General features: G+C 49.4%; 1 protein-coding gene across 1 annotated transcript; it reads right to left on the bottom strand.

Annotated features, from left to right (window-relative positions):
- Positions 1-3,654: 3,654 nt before the first annotated feature.
- Positions 3,655-9,265, bottom strand: LOC134911657 (uncharacterized). Its single transcript, XM_063919755.1, has 2 exons — positions 6,682-9,265; positions 3,655-6,595 (listed from the first exon to the last, which is right to left on the bottom strand). The coding sequence occupies exon 1, from the start codon at positions 8,827-8,829 to the stop codon at positions 6,952-6,954; it is 1,878 nt and encodes a 625-aa protein (XP_063775825.1). The 5' UTR covers positions 8,830-9,265; the 3' UTR covers positions 3,655-6,595; positions 6,682-6,951.
- Between the last annotated feature and the right edge of the window lie 1,088 nt (positions 9,266-10,353).

The following is a 10,353-nucleotide window of genomic DNA, read 5'->3' as shown; positions in this document are numbered from 1 at the left end:
TCCTTTTCTATCTCGAACATAAAGCAGTTCGCAAATGCCGGGGATACGCAGCTACCCATTGCGCACCCCTGCAGTTGTTCGAACCACCTATTGTCAAACAGAAAATAATTGTGCACCAGGGTAAGTCTCAACAATTCAAAGAAAAATTAAAAGTCTGGACCCTGATACAACGTACTGCTAGATAACAGACGCCTGCCTGCCTCTACACCTCTATCGTGTGGGATACTGGTGTAGAGGCTAACCACATCTAATGTACACAATATACTGTTAGCAGGAAGATCTGGCAATAGCTGTAATTTAGTAATTAACGAAGTGGTGTCTTTAAGGTACGTAGACTGTGCCTGAATTACAGGCTGAAAATAATAAGGCGCCCATAACTTTATTGTGATTACATAAACCTTTCTTAAGCTAGCTTATCACTAAAATAAATTGACACAACACTGAAATAAAGACACGGACACGGTAGCTGGAGTTAAAGGTCAGACGATATTTATTGATCGCTGACCAACTCTTTAAACTATAATTGTAATTGAATTGGAATTAATTTAGATTGTAAAATTAATTTTAGATTGGAGGATGGCAAAGTCGCTACCAGACACCAGCTCCAATCACCTGAATGAAAACCACCAAACCAAGGAGGGGAGTACCCAAACTCCGCCTCCTTCCTGCATAACCCGCATTGTGCTGGCCTCACCACTCTTATCTCTGGCAAACGTTCGGTTCCCGCAGGGGAACGTCTAAATGTCCAACCGCAAGAGGACACACCTGCCGTCCTAAAGAGGGTCCCCACAATGACCACTTATGCCTGTTTGACCGCTGGTTGGTAACGACTTCCCGCCAATCTGGCTGTCAATAGCCAACTGAAGATAAACAAACAAATCAAGATTTAATCATGGAGGGCGGGAGGACATACAATAAAAATGGCATGAGGAAGTCTGAGGCACATGACCCTGCCCTATATACTCTCCTGAGACCAACCCCTTACAGCTTGACTGACACCCTCTGATCCTATAGGAAAAACCCACCGGAAAATATGATCTGCCTAGCAACTGCTTAGTCATAAAACAACCAATCACAAAAAGTTGGGCTCTTATATGGCCTCAGGCTTATGCAGCCTTCAACTAATCTAATCTAAATATTGTGACACCTTGTACAACACTGAATTGCGGGCTGCAATGATAGGACGTCCCGGTGGCTCCATAGCATCCTTATGAATTTTAGGTATCGTGTAAAAGACTGTTGCCACTGGGAAGCCCTGTATCAAAGCCTCTCGCGATGCTCCAGAAATCAAACCTTCCTGCACTGCTGCCTCTAAGACATTTTTTAGTTCACGATTAAAGATCTCTGTAGGATCTGACGACAAACTTCTATATACGGAAGTATCTAATAATTGTTTGTAAGCTTCCTTATTATATTGGCACAAATTCTGAACAACAATACCACCCCCCTTATCGGCAGGGCGTATCAGAGTATAGTGATACGCCTTGCCGATAAGGGGGGGGTACAACATTTCCTAACCCCTTAAACAATAATCACTGGGCCTCATCTGGGAGACCCTCCATCTTCTCCTGCTCACCCGGTTTCCCCAGCCTGACTGGCATAGGGACTAGTGAGACGACACTGTACAGCGGTACTGCTGACATCTTCCTCCTGCCCCCAGGTGCGTCCTCCCCTTCTCTTGCTGGTGCAGTGCTGGGTAGTGAGAAGTCCTCCTCTGAGGGACAGGGGGGTTGTGAGCTGTGCCTCTTACCATCCACTTTATGGGCATTGGCTCGGCTGCCCCTTTGCTCCAGCGCCTCCCCTGGCACATAATTCCAGTCCATCACACTCGCAGGGGACTGACAGTAGAGCCACATCTCTGCATCTACTCCATGCTCTGATCTGGCATTCGCCGTCTGTGGCATTGGAATCTCTGCAATAACAGGCACATTCTCTGATCTGCTATGGGGCTATATTCTGGTGCAGCACTCACCCTGGACCCTGGCTTTGCTTTATCCATGGCATGCTCTGGGTGCATCAGTCTGTCATGCAGGGCAACAGCGCCAAGCTCCACCATACTCCCAGACACCGTAAATGGGGAGTAAATATCCTCTCCCACACTTTTAGCTGCCACAACACCAGTCTCTGATGTTAGGGCTCCTTCTAAGTCACAGGGCCCTGGTTCCATACTGCAGGGACACTCCACAGCTAGCTCCTCATTTTTAAATTCACTAAATGGGAACAGTTCTGCAATTTCCCCTTGTGTCAGTGGGGGTCTAGTTCTGCAACTTTTTTAGTGTGCATAAGCTGTAGCAGACGGCACTCCTCAGATTGCACTCTGCAGCACTGGTCCAGCCTCTCTGGGGAATTCAACTGTTCCTGTGCTGCTGCGACCTCCTCTGTTTCCTTAAAGTATTGCAGGAGGCACTGCAGCTGTTCCCAGACACTTCTCAGTTCTCCTGGATACAGGACCCATTTCCTATACACAAAATGCATGTAATGGGTCCTCCTGTTGCTCATGCACCCATCGATTAAGCGTGCGGTGTGAGCGGCCTTCAGTGGGGGTGCTGCATCATAGCTTCCATTCTTCACTTAAGTCCTCTAGACTCATTCGTGCTAACGGATCGTCTGAGTCAGCACGCCACATTTCTTCTGAAGTGGACCACTCGGTCATCCACCCAGGTGGCACCATCAACTCCTCCTCCCTTTGGGTTCTCTTTGTTAGCTTCTTCCCAGGTGCCAGATCACCTGGTACTGGTCCGCTGGCTTCAGCGATCCGGCTTCTCTGCATTATCTGTGACATGGAGTTACAAACTTCTGCAACAAATGCTCTCCACTCCAGAGTTCCTAGCAGATTTATCGCAGCAGCATCACTTTTACACTACACAAATTCATCTAGTAGATGGCAATTTTCTCCCACATGGAAGCTCCGGTCCACAAGTTAGTCCAATGGCTCGCTGCCTCCCAGTGCTCCCAGAAGGGCTACATCTTTGTGGATGGACTCCTCAGGTCCCATTTCTCAGCCAGCCGACTCCATGATGATTTCTCATCCATGAGCACCCCTGCTCTAGGAGACTTTGGGCACTTCTTGCCTCTCCTCAGGTGCTTCTTTCGCTTTTTGGTGCCATTCTTCAAACGGGCTAAACTAGTAGGGCTCGGTCAGCGTCAACTGTTGAACCCCCTCAGCTTCCATTTCTGGGCTACAGCACACTCTGCCATTCCCTCGCTTGCAGGGAATGTCCCCCTGTACAAGCGGACACTTAATCAGAATTTTGACCTCGCTTAATGCCCTTACACATGATCCATTTGCTTCTCTCCGGCATCCCTGCTAGGTTTACAAGAGCTTTCCTTTGTGTGGTTCTATACTACTGGGTTACGGGCTATTGCACCTTCAGAACTGGCCGTATATACCAATACGGACCCCTGGCTCTGCCCGGACGTTGGGACTTTGTGATCCAACTGCCTGCCACCAATTGTGAGGATGCCAAGTTCATGTGAGCATTATTCTTGCCTTTCGCTCTTCTCCGCCTTGAGAAAGGCAGCGTTAACAGCTCCGCACGGTGCCCCGGGGTCACTACCGGGTTCTGAGATCACACAGTAGACACACAATAGCAAGGTACCATGGCACCTTTATTTTATACACACTAAACATACAATATAAAAACCGTAACCACAATATGTACAATATATACAGGTCGCATTAATAACAATTACAGTTAAGATTATATAACAGAAAGAACCACACAAAAGCAAGAATCCCTGCACCTACACAGTCTCTAGCCTCCTCAGGGAATACTTGCGTTTGGCGACACCTGGTGGATGCTGGTTGCTGGACGGGGTGATAATGTCTGTCTTGCTGATCCCGGCTGCGTGGTCTGTGTGAATCCACTACTCCTGCTGGCACACTTAAGCCAGGTATCTAGGATAGCTCCTGTGGGAGCAATATGCTTGGCTGCCTATACTGGACCCTCTCTGCAGAGCCAGGTCTCCAGACAATCGGGCTGACAGAATCTCCTGACTCCTGTCAACAGCCTCATTACAAAACTCCTGACAAGGCAGGAGCTTCACTCAACTCACTCCCAAAAGCCCTTCTGCATGACATTTTAAAACCTCTGATGCTTGTGGAGATAGGAGATAACTCTCACTCTGGGATTGGTTGGATTTTAAATCATAATAGTTAAACATGTCCAGGGACACCAGGGGACCCCTTGTGGCTTTGGAGTCACTAAGTCTAGAAAGAGCCCTGTTAGAACAAAGGCAGGTAAATATTCTGATAAGGGGGTAGTTCACATTGGTAAAGTAAAATGAGTCACGATTAACCCCTTGTAGTCATTTGTGATGTAACAAGGCCTTCAGCTGACTGCTGTTTCCTGTGAAGGGGGGGTTGCGACAGAGGGGGATCAGCCCTGCACTTCCTGTTTATAATTTACATGATAGCTATCTGGCTGGGCCCACAATGGACAACAAAATATTACACCCATGCAATAAACAGTACAATAATGTGACAGACACATATCAGGCTCAGGGAGATATTCCATGATAGGCATAACATATATGCGTGGGAATATTTCCCACCGCAGGCACACATCTTGTACCTAGCAGTCACCTTCTTGGATTATTCAGTATATCAGTATAACATCATATCCTTGTCCAACATACACTACTGTTATGTCCGCTGCATACAGTAGTATTGGGTATACAGCTCCGAGGCGAATACCAGCCGGGTGTTATAAAGGATAATATACCATTATCTCTGGCATTATGCCGTTCACTACTGAAGCGCAGGACCAAGCTGGCCAAAAATACGCAGCGTGATGCTGGCATAGCTGCGCTCCATTGTGTGTATATATATATATATATATATATATATATATATAAAATCTGTGGTGTGACAAGGGGGGTGCAGAGGGTGCGGCCTGCACCCAGGTGTCACCCACGAGAGGTGACACCAAAGTGCAGGCTCCTGCTCAGTGACAAGAGCAGGGTGCTGCACTGTAAAATTACTTGCAGCAACCTGGCTTCTGTCAGCCTGTAGAAGCCAGAACGCCAGTCTCCTGAGGAAGCCAGCATCTTCTAGACCCCCCAGGGTGATGAAAACAGGGTTTGGAAGCTTGGCCATGCCCCCTCTGAGAAGCCACACCCCCATCCCATCAAGCCATACCCCTTTCATGGCCGCAGCAGGTCCTCCTTAGGTGAGTGATGCATCTGATAGATATATACACTGCGTTTGCCTGTGGCTTGCTCGTGTGGATATCTGTTATTGCTCAGCAGAACTAATTTTACAAAGACAGTAGTACTACTACTTTGTATTTTTTCCTACATGGATTAACACAAAAAGATTCTTGGGGCTACTAACTTGTGAGGAAGCCACCTAAAGCTACTCATGGGAGAAACAGCTGGTCCTGATATCTGATCGTCATAATTTTATCGGGAACTGCAAGCGTTTGAAGTGAAAAGGAAAATTGCTGGGGATAATGGGTATATGCAGAGCCATAATTAGATATTTTGGTGCCCTGTGCTAGAAATAGAAATGGTGCCCCCAACCTTCATAATTAAAATAGGGACAGTGTGCACCGAAGGTGCGTATAAATTATATAGGGGAGTTGCTTTATGGGGAAGGAGTGTGGTCTCAAAATAATACCAATTCATATTACATTGCACAGTAGTCTCCATTATTCAAATTACACTACACAGTAGTGGCACTTATACACATTTCACCTGGTAGAGTCCCTTTTACATATTACCCCAGGCAGATCACCTTTTACACATTGCACCAGGTAAAGTTTCCTTTTACACACTGCACCAGGTAGATCCCCCTTTTACACACTGCACCAGGTAGAGCTCCCTTTTACACACTGCAGCAGTTAGAGCCACCTTTTATACACTGCACCAGGTAGAGCCCCCTTTTACACACTGCAGCAGTTAGAGTCACCTTTTATACACTGCACCAGGTCAAGCCCTCTTTTACACACTTTAACAGTTAGAGCCCCCTTTAACACATTGCACCAGGTAGAGCCCCCTTTCCTTTTTCACATTGCACCAAGCTCAGTCTGCATCTATGTACAAACACACACACACACACACACACATACTTGTTTTTGTGACCTAATCGGGACCCATGTATGGAACATCCTTCACGGGGACACCATTTCCCTTACCCCTGGAAGGACCCAGCCTTGAGCCTGTGCAAGGGGACAGAGGGTGCGGGCGTGCGCGGCCTGGGAGGGGACCATGGGGACATAATATATGGATGAATTTATGTGTGACATCCTCCCCCCAGGTGGCCACCGGGTGCAATGGCACCCACATTTTATTATGTATTGATTTATTTATTCATTTATTTATTTGTGTATGTATGCATGTGTTTGTTTACTTATTTTTTATTTATTTATTTAGTTCATGTTCTTTCTCATTATCGCAGTTATTCTGTTCTTTATGTAGAATTTAATTGAAAGCCAGTTCCGAGCCTTCAGTGCTTGAGTTTCAGCCCGTAGGCACGCATCACAATCCTTCTTGCCCGGAACCTTGCAGGAGTGGATGAACCGCATCATGTGTCTTTCAACGGCTCTGACTTCCGCTGGGGTCCATGGTTTTCTCTTAGCACCTCTGCTGTCACCTATGTGGGAGAGGAAAGGTCAGTCACCCTGCAAAGCCATCACCAACCAAGGCCACCCCCCCACCAGCATGGAAGGCTGCACCCACCTTTAGGAATGGCTCCCTCCACTGCCACACTGTTTGCTTCTTTCTCGGTGTGCACCACTGTCACCTCACTGGCTTGCCTCTCTGGCTCATCCCCAGAGTCATCACTTGCCACCTGGATTGGTTCTGGAAATAGAGAAAGACAGTAAACCCCGTCACACCAGCCCACTTACAGTGTCAGTCCCTGGAGACACTCGTCCAGTGATACTTACCATCTGGATCAATGGAGATCTCCTCCAGACTGCGGCCCCTGAACTCAGCCATTCTCCCTTGCTACAGGGCCACAAAGAGCTTGCTTAACTTGGCCAGCTGCAGGGTACCTTCTGGAAGACGGTAATACTGTCGATGCACCCGTATGTCATGTCCAAGGAAATCGGCTAGCTGGTCCATCTCAGTGTCGCTTAGGTTGAGGACCCTGGAAAGGGTGGCTACATGCTTCCGGAGGCGGGTGGAGGACAGTGCTTCGGGATGCTTGGCCCCACACTCCCGGGCATAGAGACGAATGCAGTCGGATCCCCTGAAGTGTGATAAGGCGGCTGGCCTGGCAAACATGTAGAAATTGTCAGGGGTGACACCACACTCTGCCCTCTTCTCGGTCAGGAGCTCCATGGCTTTCTGCATGCATGGGGATAACAGGACGGGAACCTTCCTGCCTCTTTTACCAGGTATCTCAATACGGGTGAAGTGGTGACAGAGAGCCTTCTCCATCTCCGAGAGGGCCTGGGCCACGTCACCCTGCAGGTCGGCTGTGTGCCGTGATTCAAATGAGGATAGCCGCATCTTGGACACCTCACCTTCCCTCCTGCGGTTGAAGAGGATCAACTGTGTGAGGGTGACCTTGGCCAGCATTGACCACTGCTTTGCAGAAGGGTGGGCAGATAACCCATCCAAGTACTCCCGCTGCTGGTCAAGGAGGTACAGGTTCAATCGCTTCACGTCGTCAGTGAAGGGTAGGAGGAGTGGGGCATTCCATTTTATCTCTCGTAGGGTCTTCAGGGCAGCAGTTGAGATGAGCTCACTCCACCTCGCCTCGTACAGTTTCCTGAAGCTCCGTGCGCTCTCCACTGTCAGGGCACTGCCCTCCATCAGCGCCTGGCACTCAACCATGGCGGAAATCTTTTGCAAGCTGTGGCCCACCTTCAGGGCCAGCAAGGGGACCCTATAGGTGTTGGTCTTGTCATCGTAGCCAGCCAGGCTCCTGATGGCATGCACCACGTGGAAAAAGTTGGGTGGGCGGATGAAATCTTCCATGCTCCGCAATGGAGTGACTTTCATCGCATGCAGCAGGAGACGACCCACCTCTCGGAGCTTCTGGCGGATGTACTCGTGCTTGCCGACATCAGACCCCAGTCGGTTGTAGAGGTGCTGCCCGAACTGCATGATGCAGCTGTCCCCCTTGATCACAGGTACCACATCATCATAATTCATTTGGCTCAACAACTTCCACAGGCCGGTGCCAACACCTGGCGTAACGGGTGTGGCATAAGTGCACAGGGACTGGACCCGAGTTCTACCAGGTTTGGGGTGGCCACCCCTTTTTCGAAGAGGGCACCTCTTCACATGTCGCCACAGGTGTCGCCTGGAGAACAGACCTTGGCAGTGTGCGCAGTGCATGAAATCTTGGGGAGCTGCTGCTTTGGCCGGCTGCTTGCAAGGTAGTAGGACACCGCTGCCCTCGCGGAGAACACCGATATTATGTGCAAAGTTCCCCCGGTGGCGAATTAGGTTCAGCTGCACTGACCTTTCCCTGAAATTCTTGTCAAAGCTCAGTGCCCTTGCTACCACTGGCTCACTGCGGTGGACGGCTTCCACGTGCCTCACAATTTTGGAATATGGCCTCTCACACCATAGGCAGAAGTTTTTCTTCTTGTTATATGTTCTGGAACCATCCCCTTTTTGGGTAAGAACCTGGACTGACACGCCGTGATGTGTCCGTCGGTTCAGGCCGCCGTCTGTGGAGGAAGCCTCGGCTTCTTCCAGCGCCTGTCTTCTGTGAAAAGATGTCTCTTCCCCGCTGCTGTCATTTGAACTGCTCAACTCAGATGAGTCGGGGAGATAGTCTTCATCACTGCCATCCGTTTTACTGTCTGCCCCATCCGCGTTCATTGTCTTAAGAAAACAAGTGTCACGATCCGGGTATCTGGACGCCATTTCTTACCCATCAGATGCCTCCTAAGGCTGGCTCAGCGCTCCAGGACCGGATCCCATCTGTTATCCTGATGTGTACATTCCTGTATCCTCTCCTGTCACTCTGGGACGCTGTCACAGTAAACGCCATATTACACCTGGCATGGCGTCTCCCGCGGCCTCCGCCGCCGTCCCTGAACTTCTGCATGCAGAGTGTCTGAGTGGCGATTACGTCAGCCGCGGCCTCCGCTGTGTCCGCGTGGTTGGATGTGCATCTGTCAGCCTGGCGCCTCCCGTCTCCGGTGGCCGGCGCCGCCATTACTGTTTTCATTACCACATGGATTACAAACCAAACTTCCCTCCAAGTGTCTGCATGGGCGCAGCCATCTTGGATTCTGTCAGCTGATCATTTCCACCAATCTGTTCTCAGTATTGATAATCTGCATAATTGCCTAGCCAATCCCTTCCTTGCTGCAGGTATAAATACACTGTGCCTGAGCAAGGAAGGCGTCAGTGCTTTGGTTGTCAAACCTAGTTCCTGTTTGTCTCTCTCCTGTGATTGTCTTCCAGGTTCCAGCTCCTGTCTCAAGACTTCCACCATAGAGACCCGCACCAGCATTCCACCTGCGGTGTAGCCTGACTCTCCAATCCATTGTGGATTCATCTGTTTCCAGCTACAACATTACCTGCTTCCAGCTCAGCTTCCAGCAGAGTACAGCTTCTCTTAAAGGGCCGGTGTCCTTTCTACACTTTACCACTCTCCACCGGTATTATTATTTCTCCGCTCTCAAGTTCTACATTTCAGTTCATATTTCATCGCTCCCAAGTTCATTTATTATTTAACTGGTTCCAGCCAGTATCCACTCCGTGCTAACAACAGTCTGGTTCCAGCCAGTATCCACAGCAGCCGTTTTATCTTCAGCAACCCAGCTTTTCCTGGAACACCAGCTGGCACAATCCTGGGTTATCTCCATTGCTACAGTCGGGCCTGGTAAGGACTTTCCATCTAGAAGATTATAAGAACTATCTCACACTACCAGTGCCCTGTGGCTCCTGCCATCCTGTAGTACCCAGGAACTGTATTTATTCTTTGCTGACTTTTACGTTTTCTTTTACTGCTGCTGTGTTGTGGAGTTGTCATAATAAACATCATTGACTTTTATCCAAGTTGTCGTGGTCACGCCTTCGGGCAGTTATTATTCATGTTACTTACATGTCCAGGGGTCTGATACAACCTCCCAGGTTCCGGTACATCTCAGCACCTACAACTGAGGCTGCCTCCCGTCAGCTCAGGCCCTCAGTTGTGACAGTAAGCACTGACCTAATGAATCCAGCCGGAGACCAGGATCAAGCGGCCAGGCCGATGCAAGAACTGGCAGCCCGACTAGAACATCAGGAGGCTGCACAGGGCCACATCATCCGCTGTCTCCAGGATCTCTCTACTCGGCTGGATGGGATTCAGACAACTCTCCGTGGATCAGGCGCGTCTGGTGCGTCAACCACAGTGACTCCAGCTATAACCCCACCCACCTTACCCATTTCTGCTCC

The sequence above is a fragment of the Pseudophryne corroboree genome, chromosome 4 (assembly GCF_028390025.1).
Source record: "Pseudophryne corroboree isolate aPseCor3 chromosome 4, aPseCor3.hap2, whole genome shotgun sequence".
Lineage (NCBI taxonomy): Eukaryota > Metazoa > Chordata > Amphibia > Anura > Myobatrachidae > Pseudophryne > Pseudophryne corroboree.
Note: the sequence above shows the minus strand (reverse complement) of the source record. Positions and strands in the feature narration are given on the sequence as shown.